At 41.0% G+C, this 19,618-nt stretch overlaps 1 protein-coding gene across 17 annotated transcripts in view; it reads right to left on the bottom strand.

The window, feature by feature from the left end:
* BICD1 (BICD cargo adaptor 1) overlaps window positions 1-19,618 on the bottom strand; it is a 398,310-nt gene that overhangs the window by 192,449 nt on the left and 186,243 nt on the right. For all 17 annotated transcript variants that reach the window (XM_084617590.1, XM_084617580.1, XM_084617593.1 and 14 more), the window contains 2 exons: window positions 11,842-12,936; window positions 1,321-1,472 (listed from right to left, as the gene is read on the bottom strand). In XM_084617590.1, the coding sequence (XP_084473716.1) occupies window positions 1,321-1,472; window positions 11,842-12,936 (1,247 nt within the window). The remainder of the gene's footprint in view (window positions 1-1,320; window positions 1,473-11,841; window positions 12,937-19,618) is intronic.

The following is a 19,618-nucleotide window of genomic DNA, read 5'->3' as shown; positions in this document are numbered from 1 at the left end:
ATGAAAATGTAGAAAAACATCCAAAATATTTAATAAATTTCAATTGGTATTCTATTGTTTAACAGTGCAATTGAGACTGTGATTAATTTTTTTGAGTTAATCATGAGAGTTAACTGCAATTAATCGACAGTCCTATTTTGTATACATTTAACACCATTATAAATGCTGGAGGCAAAGCGGGATTTGGGGTGGAGACTGACCTTTTGTGACCCCCTATGTAATAACCTTGCGACCCCCTGAGAGGTCTTGACCCCCAGTTTGAGAACTCCTGGATTAGTAAATGATAGGGTGCTACATGAAGCAAGAGCCTGCAATAAATGTGGTGTCAGAATAGAGGGGGAAAATAGGATGATTTAATCCCATAAAGTGCTGAATATATCTCTCTTTCTTTGGTTACTTGGGGGAATTCAGCACAGACTGCTGCAGGTGTTGGATCTTTCGAAAACAATTATTTGCAGGTCACCTTTAAGAAACCAGCTAAAAATGAAAGTTTCCTTTCAGAAAAAAAAAAGAAAAAAAAAAAAAGACAATATGTGATTAATTATGCTCCTGCTGGGAAGAACTGAAATATTCACTGCAGAAGGTGTGTGACATTTTTAAACCTATGAACGAGAAGATAATAAATGAAATACTGCCAGCTGTAGAAAATAATAATTTACAGTGCAATGAGAAATTGCAGTAACCTGATAATCATCAGTGCTGGGTTATAGCAGAGCCATACTGATGGAGAATTATAGATTTTTTTCCCAATGGTAAATAATAAATCAGATGGCAAGGACAAAGATGGAGTTTAGCCATGTGAAGGGTTTTACATGGCAGAATCACTGTGTGCCTTTTCTGAGTGTGAATGAAAGCCGCATAAATCTAATGTTTATTTTCCACTTCAAAAAACAGAGTATAAATCCAAATACAGAATACAAATCCAAATACAGGGCTCTAATATAATTATTTATCACACTTTACCCAAGGCTGTACTGGCATTGCCACTTAAAAGCATTATTTTCAGAGGCATGCAGCTTGGTGCCATTTGGAAGCTTGAAACTTTTGCAGAGTCTGCATTCCAAACTTCATTCTCCTTCATCCAACAAAGCTCTGCTATTGCAGAAAGCTCAAAAGCTTGTCCCTTCCACCAACAGTAAAAGATATTGCCTCACCCACCTTGTCTCTCTCACTGAGGAAAGCAGTTTTTGTATCCACATATTAGCGCATCAAGACCATGAGAAGAAATGCATGTAGGGGAGAATGTTCTCTTACTCACATCATAGGCTTGCCCTTTCAACTATTGAGCAGGAGAGAAGCCTATGAGGCAGTTTCCCTTACCTGGTTGCAAACATCGCTCTCAAGGATGAGAAGGTTGCTGCATCTTCTTTCAAAGCCTTTAATTCATTTCGCAGTTTGGTCATGGTTTCAGTCACCATTGATTTTTCATTCTCATATTTATTCTTCAGATTGGCCAGTGCCACTTCAGCTGTCTGAAAAAGAGAGAGGGATATATGCTTCTGAGAAGGGAATTTGCTAACAGCTAAGAGGCCAGGTTATGATCTCATTTCTGGCTTCCACCTTCGTTCACAAGTTAATGCACCATGAAACCAGTGATATACCTGAGATACGTTGATGATATTTTCATCCTCTGGACAGACGACCTAAACTCCCTCACAGTTTTCCAGCACAACTTCAACAACCACCACACTCTCTCTAGAACATTCCCACACCAGCATCAACCTCCTGGATACCACAACCTTCAACAATGGAACTCTACAGACAACTAAATCCATGGATCACCACACTTACCTTCGTAGATCCAGAAACCACTCCAAATGCACCATGAAATCTGTTAGCTACTGCCAGGCACTTAGATGCCTCAGAATATGCTCTGAAGAGAAAGTCTGGGATACACACTTAAAACAGCCTTCACGAAACAAGGAGACTGCACCGGAGAAGTAGATCACATCATGGAATGGGCCACCTAAATACCTGAGGAGAAACTGCTTCAGTACACCTACAAACCCACACTAGAATCAGGTATCAAACATTTATAATCCATATTTGATGGGGACCACATCCTGAAATTTTTTCTCAACCCCCCTCTTCTGGCCTTAAAACAACTCCACAACCTCAGCAAGTTCATCATCACAAGCAAGCTTCCCACAGACCAGGGGACACATCAACTCAAAGTGGCACCAGATCCTGTCAGACCAATAGATGCAAAACCTGGTGAAATATCTCCACTGGTATGATGATCAATACCCCCACAACACACCTTTGAAGACCATGGGTCCTACTCATACCTATCACAATATGTGGTGTACCGCATCCAGTGCGTCAAATACCCCAACAACAACAAAGTGGGTGAAACCAGACAATCACTATGCTCTCAAATGAATTCACACAGAAAAATAAGACAAGACAAAAACACCACATCACCCGATGGGCAAACACTTTTCACAAACTGATGACTCCATATCTGACCTTTCAGTCCTTGTTCTCAAAGGAAACGTACACTACAACTTCAAAAGACAAGCCTTGGACCTTAAAGTCATAATTGCTGGACAGTAAAAACTATGTACTGAACAGAGAAAGTTGTTTTATGGCTCATTACAACAATTTGTAACACCCTGCTGCCTATTAACCCTCCACTGTCCCACCACTGCAAATATGCCAATTGCCTACTTCACTTTAAATGGTCTCAAGCAACATGTGTGAACCTCTTATGCTTAACCACCTGTCCCACCTTGTATTTTATCTCTGGCATTTTAGTTTCCTTCTCCAGATCTGACAAAGAGCTCTGTGAAGTTCAAAAGCTTATCCCTTCCACCAACAGAGGTTGGACCAATACAAGATATTACCTCACCCACCTTGTCTCTCTCAAGTAAAAAAATGTCAGACTTGAGCTTTAATGCAACACATGCGTTAAAAAAAGTTAAAAAAAAACTATTTTCCTTAGAAAGAGGGAAGCCATGTTGTTGAATGGACATAGTCAACTTAAAAACTATTGGATTCAATAAGCCTGAAATATCAAGACTGTACAAATTAGCAGTTATACTCTGCCATGTCACAAAATTTTATGCCTTCTCATTCTTCTGCAAATTTTACCAACCAACCAGTTGTGTAAATGATAATGTTCACTTAACTGAAAATCTAGGGAAGAAGTTATGAAATTACCCTACTCTATATTCTGCCTATATCTTTCTTTCCCCCCCCTGCTCATTTTCTTTCTTGTTTCCTGCTTGACCTACCTAAATTTCATGTTAACTTTGTCTTGTTATTTGCTTGCTGTTGTTTGTCAGTTTTATTCATTACTTTTTTATTTTACAGAAATAAAAAATTTTAAAATTAAGAAAATTACATTTTTGTATTTTTGCAGTGTTACAAGTCTCAGTTAAAATTACTGCAACTGAAATATATTAAGAAATATTTTTTCTTCTAAATTTTTCCAGTATTTTTACTTTGTGCATCTGAGAGCACTTCAGTTAGTGTGTAGTCAATTGCTGTGTTTCCACTACACTCTGTCAGTTCCCCTTGTTGTTTTTGTGGATCTTTCACACATCAACAGGGGAAAGAATAAATAGGAAAAATGTGATTGTAAAACCACAAAAATTGGTATGGGAACATCAGAGGAGAGGGTAATGGCTGTAAAACCTGAAGGTACTTTTAAGCCATCTTTTTGAAACTCACTAGATTTCAAATTCAGTGTCTCTTAAAAAAGGAACAAAAAAATCCTACACTAAAATAAAATTCTATTCATTTGCTTCTGGGGAAGTAGTTTAGTTATAAATTGTGGTACTAAAATACATTATATCAAAATTGTCTCCAAATTACTGCACACCGTGTCTAACTCTTTTCCTACTTCTGATGACTAGTTTCCATAGAAGACAGACCAAGGTTTAAGAAGCCACTATGAAACTACCTGTCATTTTAAATAGGTCATTTTCCTACACCAAACCTGGGGGTCATCGCATGAAACGGTGAGAAAACACTCCGAGATACAGTCATATGAACACAACTCTCATGACTGTTCATGAACGTACATGAAGAGGCAAAGGTATGCTTTGGTATAGTGTTGTACCACTGTGCACTTTGGTAGGCTACAGCAAAGGTCATCTGTTTCCAGACACTGGCAAAAACATTCAGTCAAAATTTACACATAGAAGAGTATTTAACTGTCATTAATAAAATAGTCAGTCACTCTGCTCTTACCCATCTCAGAAAGAAAAGTGACAGAATAATGAACAAGGGGACAACTTCCTATTTAACAATAATTATTAAAACCTGTGTTATTTGTGATAGGGTTATTCATGTTGTTGAGAGGGAAGGGAAAGGACAGGACGTTCACTATGGAGGCTTCAGCTGAGTTCTATTTTGCACATAAAACAGAAATTCAATCTTTGTTTTGTACATGAACTACAGTGTATCCTCCCTAACTCACAGCATTTACTGAGTATAACATGAATTTTCTAAAAATTTACAAGTGAATCCATTAATTAATTAATTTGAATTAAGACTAATTAAAATTTGATCCTTTAAGAAATATAGCATCTGCATCAGTTTTTTCTTTGTCTCAAATGATTTTAAGAAAGGACTAATGCAGTTGCTTCAACTTTTCAGGCAGTTAAAATTAACTGACATTTGTGTATAGGCCATATTTGAAGAGATCAAGTTGTAATTACACTATTAATGACTGTTCTATCTACTTGTTTGGCGGTAGTGGCTCAGTGGTATGAGGGAGACTGGACACATGTCAAGAGTCCTCATCTGCAGATTACTTAACCCAACAGTCAGTGCTGTTTCAAGATGCCACGGCTGCCTTACGGAGGTATTAGTAGTGACTCCATAGTTAAGGCTGAGTTCTCTTTTGTACTTAAAAGCAGGAATCCAAACTTTGCTTTGTACGAACAATGCTGCGTATCCTCCCCAAATTTACCACACTTCTTGTTTGAGCATAGAATGAAACTTCTAAGAGTTTACAAGTAAAGCTGTTGATTTGTTTAGGAATCAAACGGACATAAAGTAATTTAGTATCTGGTGCTAGACTTCACCCTCACCTCACCCACAATCTCAGTAATGAAATAACACACTTCCCATACACATTAACTTCCCATAGAGTTAACACTCTGAGAAAGTGTGTATTTGAATAATTTATTTTTGGATTGATGTTAATTTTTTCCTATTCTTCATAACTGAAAGTCTCTCCATCAGAAGCTGAAGAATACAGTGTTGTACTACTGAGAACTCTACAAAGAAAAGCCCTTTTTCAAAATGTCTGCTATCTTCTATGGTTCTCAATAGGACAGGGACTACAACACTCACCAGTTGGTGGCCATTTTGATGAGGGTCTCTCTCTCTCTCTTTCCCTCATTGTTCACAATGGTACTGAGTATCTCGGCCTCCACACAACACAGGGAACTAACCATCTTCCCATAGGGAATCTGGGGCCTTAATCTCATTGAGTACAATGGGAGAAGATTGCCATTTTGAGAGGGACAATATAAACATTCCTCCAGAACCTTAATGTGGATTTCAAGGAAACATCTATCTGGTAAATAATGGCTGTGTTCATTTCCTGTGAGCTGGTACAAGAATATTTTGGAGAGCAGTTAGCTCCCATTCCTGAACTGTCTTCCACTGCCACTCCACATCCTCTAGGACAATGCTTCTCAAGCTATCTGATGTGGGGGACTGGCAATTTTTTCCCCCAATGTGCACGCAGACCGGCAGCTGATGGCTCGCGGACTGGCACCAGTCTGTGGACCACCGCTTTGAGAAGCACTGGATACACACTGTCAGACTTAAAATATAATCTCCTCCTATGTACTCCTCTGCTACAGTTGATGTGATTTCTCAAGCGTCTTTTTCTTTGGTGCCACACTGCTAACAAATTGTATCACAGATACATGGATATGGCATTCTGTAGGTCCTATCCTGTTTTGACACTGCTGCTAACAGTGCTGTGACATTCCACCCCAAAATGAGTGTGTTTCATAGCTGGTTGAAGCGATCCCTACATTTAGTTTGTATTTCAGTTTAAGTTTGTAAACAGTTTTAGGACCATACAGGGCAAAAAAATGTAAATTATGCAGCATATCTTTGTATTGCCTGTCTCAACTCTTCCCCCCCAGTCTATCGATATTATAGCAGGAATCTTTTTCTGTTCTAAATTCAATCTCTCAAAGGTTGTGGGCTTAAAACTATAGCCCACATGCTAACTTTGCTTTCTTTACTCTTTTTCAGTTTAGATATTTTGAGTTTCAAGACAACTTTACACCTTTCTAAAGTCTTGCCACTTGCTTTATGATAACAGTGTGTGAAGCAAAACAAATGAGCGATAATTGTTACTGAAAAAAATGAAAAACACTAAAATGGTAAGTACTTCATTTTTTACACATAAAAAAGTAAAACAGTGGACCTGCTATTTTAGTTATAGAAAGTACATAGCAGTTTGAGGAGTACTGAGTATCATGATCTACATTTGCATTCAAAGTACAAAATCTCCATTTTACTATACCTGCCTAACTCCAGGCTTTTGGCTTAAGGCTCAGGCTTCAGGGGATATTTTAGGTCTTCAAGTAATTTCTGCAATGTCTCAGGACTTGAGGAGGCACCCCAGTTGTTGAAGATAGAGGCATCGTGGCTGCAGCCAGCACATATGTAAAATGGATATTGAATAGACCAGAGGGGAATAGAGAGTCCTACCGTTCACCATATTTGTCTGAAGTAGGGTATTTTATTTATGTATGTATTAATTTTTAATTAATTTAAAGGAAATTCTCAGGCTGTTGAGTTTCCCCATTGTAGGCAGGTTTATTTTATTTTCTACATGTTATCTGAAACCAAAAATCAGAACCATTATTGATGTGAGCCTTATGGTGAGTATGATTACTTTACTATTGCTTTAGATTTTAAAGATTCTATGTTTTGCGCCCAAACTACTGGTGATACAGCAAGTGACGTGCTGAATAAGTGTATGCATAAAATAAAAAGGAGAAAGTGAACGAACAAAAGGTATGCTCATCATCCCCTTGATCAAATTGCTTGATCCCATTTTCACCACCCTTTTTCTGGTTTTTTAACTGGATATTTTAGGTTGCAAGGGAGACACTGTCCTCCTCTAAGTTAGTATATTTTTAGTACAATGGGACTCTAATCCTGTTTGGCACGTTGGAGGGCTACTGTAATATGAGCAAAGAGGACTGTAGGTTCCTTGATTGTTTTCCTTGAGTCAGATAAGCACAATTCAAGTTAAGAGGCAGTACTGTACATTTTTCTTCAAGAAGCTACGGGTTAGAATGCCAACTTAGCAGAAAATGTTAGTGAAACACTGCATTTTACTGTTTCTTTTAGCAACACGATGCAGTTTTCTTTTTCAGAAAGAAGTTACAGTGCTACTTGGTGGCCACTAGATAGCACCCATGTTTCCTAGGTTTACTGTGTCATGTCATTACCTAAGCAATACCCAAAACCATAATCCTGCATTTTGTTTCTAAGGAGCCTTTCCTTGAGTTGAATGATGGTAAGAAGAGAGTAATATGCTCTTCTTAAATAGGTATGTTTCCATAAAAACACACTAACTTTTTGGCATTAATTTAATGCTTCTCTTTTTTAGTATTATGCCCACTGTTCCTGAACAGAAGATGTTATCAAAAAGGCAAAATTATTCATTGCTGTGACTGTTTACTTGTAAACTTGCATACTAGTATTGCAGATCCCATGAAGCATACTGTATTTCGAAACTTTAACAAGCTGTAAGTCATTTACCCCTTTCGTACTTGTCATTCTGTTTCTTTACGAAAAATCAAACAAACATTAATCACAATAAAATAATAATAATAACCACTACCAACAGGCATTTTTAAAAACAGTGATGCCATTTCTAAAAAGGATTTTAGACATTATTTAGAATAATTATTTAGAATACCAAGGGCAATGTAGCAAGAATCAAAGAGGCCAGGGATGTGATGGGTCTTGACTGCTTTCTTGGGCATAAAGGGTGAGAATATGTGCTGACCTTTCTAAAAGCACAGCACAGTATTTGCAACCCAGAAGGAGGTGGGCCTATGGTGCTTTGTGCCATCTTTGTCTCCTCCCAATCCGAGGCAGCTCTGTGGCCCCTGGCATAACATAGACAGCCCTAGGAGACTGTCTGAGGGTGCGTCTTGAGTGTCACCCCTAGCTTGATTCCCATCCACCCACAAAAATCTCTAGCTTGAGTTAACTGGTACTTTAAGCTCGAGCTAGGAGATAGCTGGCCCGTTAGTGGGGTGGGTTGAAGCTTGAGCTAATAATGTAGTGGAGATGCAACAGCTCGAGTTATAACTCATCATCAGCTAATCAAATGACTCCGTGTAACTCCACCGTTGCCTTGCAGTGTGGTTGTTCTGTGCTACACTAGCTCCAGTGCAGTAAAGGGAACGTATTAACTTGAGCTGTTTTACTTAAGACAGGTCCTAAGTTACCACAGCCTTCCCAGGCTGCCATATGGGCTGCAGGGCTGCTTGGAATCTTCTTAGCTCTGAGTACTGCAGCCCCAGCAGCCCCCAACCGCCCCCCCAGATACTCTGAGTGCAGCCTTAGGGCTCTCTTCTGAGGTTCTGTGCTGGGGAATCCTCCCCTGGCTGGGTCTGGGGCTTTCATAGCCCCTGCACTCTGCCCTTTTACCTAGGTCAAAGGGCCTAGAACAAGGGTGTATCTCAATTACATCACATCTACAATCAACAATATACCTGTATTAGGATGGGTTTACTCGTGCTCAGATACTATAGTGATAAGGGCCTCATAAGGACCCAGATTAATAGTTAGATTATTGTTGGTGAAGTATGACATGGAAATAAATCTGATTGGCTTTCAAATATTGGGATGGGTTTGCAAAGTTAGCAATTAAGAGACATCTTTTTATTTGCAAACTGACCACATTCAACTGGAGTCATTGAGAAACAGACACAGAATCCCACCATGCTTTTTCACACAATAACTTTTCAGGGCACAGTTGCAATACCTTCATTTCATATACATAAGATTTACCAGTACTCTTTCTCTAGTTAAGTGTGTATGTTAATATATCCTTCTAAAAAACTTGATATGGAATAAAATTCACAATACATCCAAGTTAACTTTGCTGTTGGAATCTTTAGGGTTGTATTTCCTGACCTCTGGGTGATTTTATATTTTCAGCCTATCATTTATATTATGGTAGTGACCTAATGCCCTAATCAGGATTGGGACCGATTGTCCTGTTCTCTAAACTAACACAGATGATGGAAAAGCCCTCAAGAGTTTACAATCTATGGCCCTGATCCTGCAAACACATAAACACATGCTTGAGGACAAGTAGTTCTATGGAAGTCAGTGGAACTATTCACCTGCATAAAGTTAAGCACATTGTAGGCCTGGGACTTAATTTACCCCCATACTAACCTAGCCTTGACCAACCTCATGTAGGCCTGGGGGACGCAGCTCACCCCCATACTAAACTAGCTTGGATTAGCCTTGGGTAAAACTCAGGGATTTCACCACTAAAATTAAGAAAAAATGCTCTCCTGCTGCTAAGGCACCCCCACCTCAGGAATGCCCCTAACAATAGTTCTAACACCAAGGTTGTAAAGTAGAGACACCCAGGCGCTGGGAAGTTTAGGGAGGATACAGAAAACCCCCCACAAATGGTGAAATAGATAAGATAAGCTCTGACCAGCGAATTTATGCTGACCATCTGCACAAACAAAGAAGGTCATAAATAAGGTACAATTTGGGCATGAAAGATAAAATGTAAAGAGCAGGGAGGAGCAAACATAGGTGCCAGTGCATGATTGGTTAAATGTTATTACCTAGGGGTGTTGAATAATGTAATAGATTTAGTAAATTTGAAGGAGGGAGCTAGTTTTACCTATATAACGTAAATGAAAAACAATGCTCTTTGGGAACCATCGCTGGCCTGCAGTTCAACATCAAACTGCTAGAACTGACGCCCTTGCACAACTGTGACGGGCAGAGGTAGCACCAGCATCCCCAGATGAGTGGATCCTGACTGCCATCGGGTGAAGTTTGTCTGTCTATTGGGAGTGGTGAGCGTAATAGCTTTGTTTGGCAGATGTATTTTGTATGTATTGCTAATAAATTGATGTTTAGAGCACTGCTGTGTAAGGCTCTTTCACTGGGAAAAAGTTACACAGACTTGTATAGCCCAGAACCCTGTGGGAAAGGGCGGGTACTTAAATTGAACAGGTTTACCCTGAGCTCCATGGGTAAGGGTATATGCTTCACAGCCCGAGCCCTCAGTAGGGAAAGGGTGGGGGTACTGAAATTAACCAGGTCACGCCTTGAGTCCTCAGCAGGGTATAGGCGGGATGCCCTAGATTTTTGCGGATAACAACGTGCATAATTGTTTGCAAGACTGGCGCCTAAAAAGATACTAAAGCCTAAAGATGCAAAAGCAGACAAAGGGTTGGAGATAGGGGTATAACACAACTAAATGAACATGGTGATGACAGAGAGTGCGCAAGTGCAGGGATTTTTTTGCATTTCACATACAATGGGCCTTATTCTAGTCTTACTATACAATATCAAGAACAGACCTTGTCAAAAAATGAAAAGAAAATTTGAGACAAATTTTAAAATCTTTATTTCATTTTTGAAAATTTTTTAATCTCTATAATTTTCAAAATAAAAATAAAAAAATGTGGGATGTTTTTGATCAGTTTTGCCCCAAAGTGATATATTTTTTTTAAAATTTTCAATATTTCTTATTTTAAAAATGACAAACAAAAATTTCAATGGCAATAAAATGGCGTTTCTGGAAAACGAATATTTGAAAAATTCCAACCCGTTCAATATCAGGAGTAACTGCATTTAAGTCAATAGAGTTTTACTGATGTAAAACCAGTATAGAAAAGAAAACCAGGACCATTATATCTGGCCAGGAGACTGCAGTGACAAACTAGTATCCAAATTGGATGAGAGATTTGCGTACCCAAGAGAGCTGTGTGATCCACTCATTTGTATTAAATGATCAGACATTGTTCAATAATCAGATGGGTCTACAATTTTGTTGATCATTTTGCTTTGCAGAAATAAATGTTTCCCCCTGCCTAGAGTGCATGGATTATTGCTGCCATTTAACTACTGTTGACTATAAAGGGATCAGTCACTGAATTTGTTTAGCGGAGAGCGCCCACCGTTGATAGGATAGCACGAAGGCATTGTAGTCTAGTGGGTACAGCTAGGGAATGAGAGACAGGAGGCCTGGATTCTAATCCTGACCCACCTCATGTCTTTGGTGGAATCACTTAGCCTTTCTGTGCCTCAGTATCCCCATCTGTAAAATGGGGTACAGACACCCACCTTTGTAAAGTGTTTTGAGATAGTCAGCTGTGTAAATGCAATGTAAATTTTTATTCCCGAGCTCCCTGGAGTTGCGTACGGCCTTGAGGCTACAGCACATCACGTTACCATTTGGAAGACCCAGGTTTGGTTGTGGCCCTCAAAACCTGGTTTCTTCTCAAACCAGGAGACCCACTAGGGAGCCACATTAGTGCTCGGCTCTAGCTGTGCCTTTCTTACTGCCCTTCTCCTTCTCCTGTAGGCTGATCCATGTAAGGACATTGAGGTCTCAAACTCTACAGCAAGTCACTCACTCTGCCCATCCTTTAGGTCAAGGTTGGGTGCTGCAAAAAGACTATGCAGAAAGATTGCAGGGAGTTAAGAAAAACAAGAAAAACCTCAGCCTCATTGTGACTGACTGGAAAGATGGACAGCTGATTGTTCAAACATCTACCACAATACCTGTTGAAAGGCCCATAAATCAGCTATGAAAATACTGATCACCACAAACTGACAGCATTGTTACTCACTTACCTGTTTGTTGGCTTTCAACACTGCCCTCAAGGTTGCTATCTGCTCCCGTTTTGTACTCAGCAGGGACTTCAGTTTCAGTATCTCTTCCATTAAGGCCTCCTTGTCCTTATCAATCATGGGCACCAGCTCACGTGCTGCCGCACGCTGGCGTGACAGCTGCAGTGACCGATCTACAGCCTTCTGCAAGTGCTTGATTTGGTCCCGTATTATGGCATTTAGGTTGTAGATATTCATTGGCTCTTTGCGTATGTCACTGGTGTCAGAGACGGGAGAGGAAGGAGGGGCCGTGATGACAGGAGAAATCGTAGGTGTCTTGGTTGGACTTTGTTCTTTGCCAGCCTCTGTGCTCTCTTTCGAAACATGCTCAGTTGGGGTCCTGGCTTCTACTGGGGATGCCGTTCCTCTTCTGGTGAGCCGTGGAGACAGGAGCCCCCTAGGATCATCAGGTCCCTTCAGGCTCCCGCTACGGGTGACTCTACTTTGCCTGTAATAGTCCAACATGACCCTATTGGGAGTTTCATTATTACACAAACATACATGGTGATAGAGCTGAGCCAGCTCCTCACTAAATGTCACCAACTCATCCTGGGCTGTGTTGAGGGTATTATGGTTTTCATTTGCTACACTCGTCATCCTTTGCAACTCTTTTTCCATTTGAACCATTTTCTCGTAACTTTCCTTCGTTGATTTTTCCAGGTTCGTCACCTGCTCATCATACCTCTGGATCCTGGTCTCATACTTTGCCTTTTCTTCAGTGTAGTTTTCTACACATTTATTGTATTTCTCCTTTAAGGCCTTTATCTCAGCTTTAAGGTCAATCACTTCTGTCACTGCCACTTTGTATTTACATTCTAGGATCTCTAGGCCGTTGATGTCTACTTCATAGTCATGTGTTTCCTCGCCAGAGTCTCGGCCCTTCTCACAGTCCAGCTCTACTTTCAGCTCCTTGTTGCTCTGCAGTCCCCTCATGGCGTTGACGTGCTCTGTGAGCCTGTGGACTCGCTCGTGTTGTTCAGTTAGGGCTCCCTTTGTGTGTTCTAGCTGCGTCTGGGACTCCTGAAGGTTGGCCAGGAGAATAGCTTTTTCTCTCTCCACCTGGAATGATATAATAAAGAATATTAACATTTGAGAAGGGAATTAAACTAAGAAACCTAGACCCACAGGCCGTGAAGCCTATGCCATGGCCTGACTTTTTGGCTAGGCCAAACCTGAGTGGTGCTGTGACTGTGTGCCAGGTCACAATGCCACTCGCTCAAATTTGTCCTGGCCTCCTCTCTGTCATGCCGGAGGGGCTTCTGGGACAAACTTGAATGGCACTGCAACCCAGGTTGCAATGCCATTTGCTCAAATTTGGAGGGGATGGGTGGATGGGAGGGTCAGGTTGATGGTGGGTGCCAGAGAGGAGAAGAGAAAGGTCAGGCAGGGATCTATGTGCCCCCCCCACACACTTTAAATGGTGCTCTGCAGCCCCAGTATAGGCCAGTTCTCAATCTTCATGTGCTTGTGCGCTTGTCACCAAACATTGCCAATAGCATTTTTACCCCCAACTATGTAACCTAGTTGAGGTTTCAAAGCACTTGAGGAAATTTAGACACACCAGCCATTCATTTTAAAATTAAATTGTAGGTGTACATATAAATCTCCTAGAGTGTCTGAAAATCTCAACTCCCACTCCCATTTGCAGTAGCGTAATGACACGTGGTAATTATTTCTTATTAGTGCTTACTTCATCAACGGTTACCCACTTCCCAAGCAATTCTGCTTAGCCATCTAAATTGACAGTGACTGGTTTCTCATTAAATATCAGATTTATCCCAAAATATGTTCTCTGAATTTTAAACAGCCACCATATATTATTCAGCCTACGTCATGATATAATTCATCATAATGATACATATACATTTCTCCCCTAAGCGTATGCATTAATTTAGGAGTTTCTGTGAAAAACTCTGCCATTCTTTCACCATCATTATTTATTTATTTGGATTTTTACCAACAATTATAAAAAGCACCCTATCAGTGCTCCTGGGCATCTTTGACAATCTTTAAAAAATACATTAAACAGATGCATAAATTCCTCCAGCTCAAATGAAGTAATGCAGCAATGACATAAATAGAAACAGAAATTACAGCACACACAATCTCCAGACGTCCATTCCACCACTATGTACCCCCACCCGGCACTCATCTCCTCAAAGACAAGGGAGAAAACGTGGTCCATGCAGCACACTCTGGGGACTAACAAACTGGCTCTGTTACAAACCTGGAGGTAGACACAGATGGTGTCAATCAAAAGCCAGCAATCTGCACGTGTGCTATAAAGTTTTGGGACTACATCTTCTCCTGTCTGGGAGAAGGAAAGCAGGTATTGAGCTGCCATTGCCTCTGAGCTATATTAATTCTGTCTTAGTTTTTCCACAGAGAAATCTGGAGGTAAAAAAGGAGATGGTGCCATGGAGAATGGCCATTCCCCCAGTGGTTTTAATACAGAACATCTCGAAGCAAGGGAACCAGGTTAATTGTTAGTAGTTTGGTCTGTTCAGCTACAGACTGTCATACATAAAAAAACCCCAGAAAATTTAAAGTTTCCCCATGTGTCTTTGTCCAGATCAGAACTGGTGATGCAATGGAAGGTAAAAGACTGTGGGTCTACCCCTGCTCCCCATGGTTTCAATGGGTGTTTTGACAGTAATTTCAATAAGCGCAGGATTAAAGTGTGGGTTGTGAGCAGGTTATATTTTATTGAGAATGACTCAGTGTGCTCTTTAGTAGCCACTGTTGCATCTTCCCAGCTCTGTTTATATATTTGGAGAAAAATGCCATTTCCATCTTTGTTTTATGGGGAACAGAATGACTAATTCAGAGAAATCAGAGCTGCCTGTTTCTAAAAGCCTTTTAAAAAGCATTTCCCCCCATAGATATCTCCCCAGCCAACATTTGGGAGAGTCAAATGAGTCTCTGCAAAACTTATATGGGGAAAAAAAAGAATATTAATACCATTAATGTTCATTCAGTATTCTAAAATGCAGTTCAGACTCCTATTATCCTATAGCTAGGAATTCTGCATTTCCCAATTTAAAGGGCTAAGTGCATGATAGATGGTTAATATGGCTGCTTTTAAAACCTGGCCTCTATTTTTGCGCCTGTAGTCAGCAGCGGACACAAAATTGTAGGTGGAAAAATAGAAGCCATTTTAAAGCCTCTTTAAAAATCTGGCCTTAATTCTTGTGTGTGCAGGTGGATGAGAGAAGATGGCTCTTCCTTTAACCCACTTAAGCAGAAAAATTGGGGCCAAACTGTATTACTGTTTTTCCTCATATCTGTGTTACAACACAAATAGCACATCCACCTCCTCAGACATACAGAGCTGCATTTCTGTAAGCATTTAGTCCCCACTGGAATCTAAGGCTACTGAAGAGGTTAGTCTAATTCCATGGCTGTAGCAGAGCCTTCTTCAGTCCAGTCTCGGGCTCTGCCACTGTTTCAGTTTCCCCTATTAACCAGACTTCATGCAGTGAGTGTTTTCGCTTTAGCCCTCCCTTTTTTGACTGTCTGGTTTATTAAAAAAAAACCAACAGTTTACAATAACACAGATCTTCCAATTAGCCTTGCTAGCTGGCTCACACCCTTGGTTCAGGGTTCCTAGTCCAATGCCTGCTGAGACTTTCTTTCTATCAGCATGGGTGGTGGGTGGAGCCCCCTGTCAGGGAAACTAGCCCCCAGCTCCGCCCCTTCCACCCCCACCAGAGCAGCCCCAAACTGGCCGTAGCCCTGAACCCGGCCTGGAGGTGACCCGAGCTCCCCCACAATTGCCCAGAGGAGCCCCAGGCCAGCCACAGTTGGGCCTCCCCTCCCCAGACCCTAAGCCCCCTGGGGAAAAGCAGCTCTTCCCGGAGATGCTTTTGATATGCCCCATGAAGGTTCCAGGGTGGCCGAGGAGGCGGTATTTGCTACTCAGCTTCCTGGGTTCATCAGTAATCTCTCTGGAGTCCAGGGAGATTACTGATAAACCCAGGAAGCTGAATAGCACCTGTGAATCACCACCTCCTCAGCCACCCCGGAAACCTGCATGGGGCATAATAAAGCAAAACCTTCACCCGCCAAACCCCGCAACCAGGGGTCTGGTGGCCATGGCAGTGCCTATTATACCTGCTGCCCAGGCCTAGCAGGCTTTTGCTCCCTGCAAGTCTCTCTCCTCAGCCTAGTTTTCACTGACCCTCCACTCTTTAATGGAACACTGGTGTAGCCCAGTGAGCTAGCTTACCTCTATTATATTCTCTGCTTTGCATTATATTCTGCTTTATTATATTCAGCAGTAATGCAAGGAACCTACAGGCTTGTATCCTGTAAGACACTGGCTTCAGGAGTTAGCATGAGGCTTGAGGCCTATGCACTTTAGCACAAATAAATTTATGTAACCCATACATTTTGGGGAACTGGAAGTAGAATGTAAGGGGGAATTTTGTCCATAATGACATCAGCCAACCATAGCAACATGAACTAACACCAGCTTCTGGAATGTTTTGGACGGAACATCCAACCGCAAGACTGCCATGGCAACGAACTGATGTATATTATAATGGGGTGAAATCATAAATATATTAAGCTATAGAAAAAGGATACCTTAACATTGGTAAGGGAAGGAAATACAAATAAGGAAGAGGGAAGAAACCCCTACTGAATATGCATTAGACATGGTAACATCAGCAGAACATATTATAAAAGTGGCATTCCAGGGCAGTAGGAGGGAGAGAGATGTAGCCCTTGGGAGGGGCCAGAATGATGGCCACCGGTGAAGATGAGGAAGGTGACAGTGATGAGGAAGATAATAGCTAACATTTCAGCTTCTTCTGCAAGGGATGGTGTAAGTATGTACTTTTGTATTATCTCTATCTACTTTACTGAGTTAGAGTGTGTGTGACTTTGCTAAATGTATTCATAAATTATTTGTAAATATAGAAGAGTTACTGTAGTGTGAGTGTTGCAGCTGTGCACATCGGGGTTCCCAACTATATAATAATTTTAATACTGGGCCTAATCTTGGGACAAGAACCTGTCTACCGTGAAAGTGATAACTGGGAATTTTTATTCCTAATCTATAGATCAGGCTATACAGATTTCCCAGGTCTGCTCTCCCTGGAATCTCTCTCCTGGCTGAATTGTCTCCTAGCAGGCCTGGTTCTTAGTTGCATGGTCCCCACCACAAGACCTGTACTACTCATTCCATTCATCTGGCCAGGTAGGCTACACCTGGCAGAGATGAGGCTGAGTATCAACCATCTTAAAGTGCCAGCTCTTCCTGTGACAACAACAGCAATATACTGAAAAGATATATGGATATTGTCACAAGAAGTGCTGGCCCTTAAAGGTAAGTGGTGCCACAGCATGAACATTCGGAGAAGTCCTCGAATTTGGCAGCTAACAGTGGATTCTACTAATAGAGAAATAAAGATGGCTGCATGGGGCTCATTGTCAAATAATGTTTTACCATTTGTTACAGGAAGTTAACCGTACAGAGCCACTGTATTCCAATGTCCATGACTGCTTAAACTAGTTAGAAAGAATTGACTTTTACTACGTTATTGTTCAATGCAGACATCTACTATGGAGAAGGACATTAACGGGAATGTTTATGATATCTTTAACAAACACAAACCAGGTCTGGAAAAATTGCTTCTCTTGCAAAATTTCAGACTGGCAAAAGAAATAGAGAGCCTGCATGGAAAGGATTATCTGTTTGCAGATACAAAGAACATAGTGTTAGAAGTAGTGTATCTGGAACCCATATGCTAACTGGAATACTAGGTGAGACATTTAAAGACATTATGGAATCAATATCAATGTATTCTAATAAGCAGTACAATACTAGGCGACACTAGGATGTTAGCGTGTGTTTCAGTGACTAATATATGCTTCTGTCTTAAAAACAAAGCAAGAGCAAACTCCTGAATAATAATGACTTTCTGCTGTTCCTAAGTATTTCACTTTTTATAATCTGCTGTATTTTTATTTCCACCCACAGCAATCTTCTAGAAACATGATGTTATATTTCAGTGTCATCTGGGTTTTTTAGACAACTAAATTAGTAGTTTCACAAACTCTCTTTATCATTATCTAAAACAAACTAAAATATCACCCAAATGAGCTGTACGTGTTTCATGCAGCATAGTTCTCTGCAGGGATTTCAGTTTTGGGGTATTTTCCCCCAATGTGTGTCAGCAGTTTGCTTTGACCTATGGGAACCACATATATCATTATTATTTAGTTTGTTAACAAGAGAAGTTAGCAATGAACTGATGGTGGGAACCATGAAGAACTTGTGAACAGGAAATTTCCATTATGGAACCTGATGTCTAGTCTAATTTTCTTGGTTCTCTGGACAGAAAAGCACTGGAAGAGCTAAGGAAACTGAAGGAGGAGGTCAGAGAGGGAGAACACTGAACATTGTTCAGCAGCCACAGCATTGGATGATGAAGAGTCAACAGGTCTGAAGAAAGATTTGTCTAATCCTCTCCACTCAGAAGAAAGGTGGCTATGAGGTGGGGCCTCAAGAATAAGGAGAATAAAGTGGTGGAAGGAATCACAGGGGTTCTGAAAAGGACGTGGATAATTCCTCCCTCCCAAAACAGAGAAGACATCTTTGCCATTAATAACCATTGGAATTTTGATTGAGGCATGGACCTTTGCTGGGAATTGGTGGGTCATGTTACTCACCTTGTTTAGACAGTGGGTCTTGTCTGCACTACTGAAATACAAGCCGTGACAGTAAGGTCTCCTCGGCACCAGCCAGGAGCTGGCCTGTCAAGAGGCGTGAAGGAGTTCAGCCCCAGAGCTGCAGGAGGAATTGTACCCACCTTAACTAATATTTTGATGCATGTGCAACAATAGGCCTATAGTTTAATAGGGTAAATAAATTGCTGTTGTGTACAGAAATTTCAAATAGCTAAAATACACACCATTCGGTGGAAGTGCTCATACTAACCTTTGATACATGCCTTTATGAACAGAACACTACAAAGACACTGCTGAAGATAGCAAATCTTGTTTTGCTGAAGCATTACCAGCATGAACATAATTGAATTCCCATGTCCAACATCAAGAAACTTCCTGGAGGAATTCCTCACATTTAATTTGTGAGACCATAGGTGAGCTCATGTGGCTCCAAATAGAAAGGACAGTTTACATAAAAAAAGTAAAAAAAAAAAAAAAATCCAGCACACACCAGCATTCTACGGTAAACCTTTAAGTATCTATAGCTGTTGTCCCCAAACTTTTCAGGGTCGCACCCCTCCTTATCCCTGTCTGCACCCCCTCAGAGCCAGGCCGCAGCTCCTGGAAGGGGGGATTCAGACAAGTGTAAGGGGGCCAAAGCTGGAGCCAGGAGCAAAGCGTTGGCCGGGCTGTGGTCGGGAGTTAAGGCCAGAGGGCAGGGCTGGGATCCGAGCAGGGCTGGGTGGTACTCCCTCCCCACCCCTCATGGGGGCTGGCCCAGCCCTGCCATGCTGATCTATAGAAATCATGTCAGTTTTCTCGCTGCGTCTATTTTTTAAAAAAATTCTTAACATGCTTAGGATGCCTAGTAAGGGCAGTTGCTGTCTGTATCACACACAGTATCAAGTTGCTATGGCCAGGCATATCTACTGTGGATTCATCTACAAAACCTGCCCGTGTATGTATACTGTATGGAATACACTTATTAAAATGTGAAGAATAATATTATCTTATTATTATATTATATTAATATTATATTATAATATTGTCATTGCCAGTAGACTGA

Source organism: Lepidochelys olivacea, assembly GCF_965140295.1.
Source record: "Lepidochelys olivacea isolate rLepOli2 genome assembly, chromosome: 1".
In the NCBI taxonomy this organism is placed as follows: Eukaryota; Metazoa; Chordata; order Testudines; family Cheloniidae; genus Lepidochelys; species Lepidochelys olivacea.
This window is presented reverse-complemented; position numbering and strand designations above follow the sequence as displayed.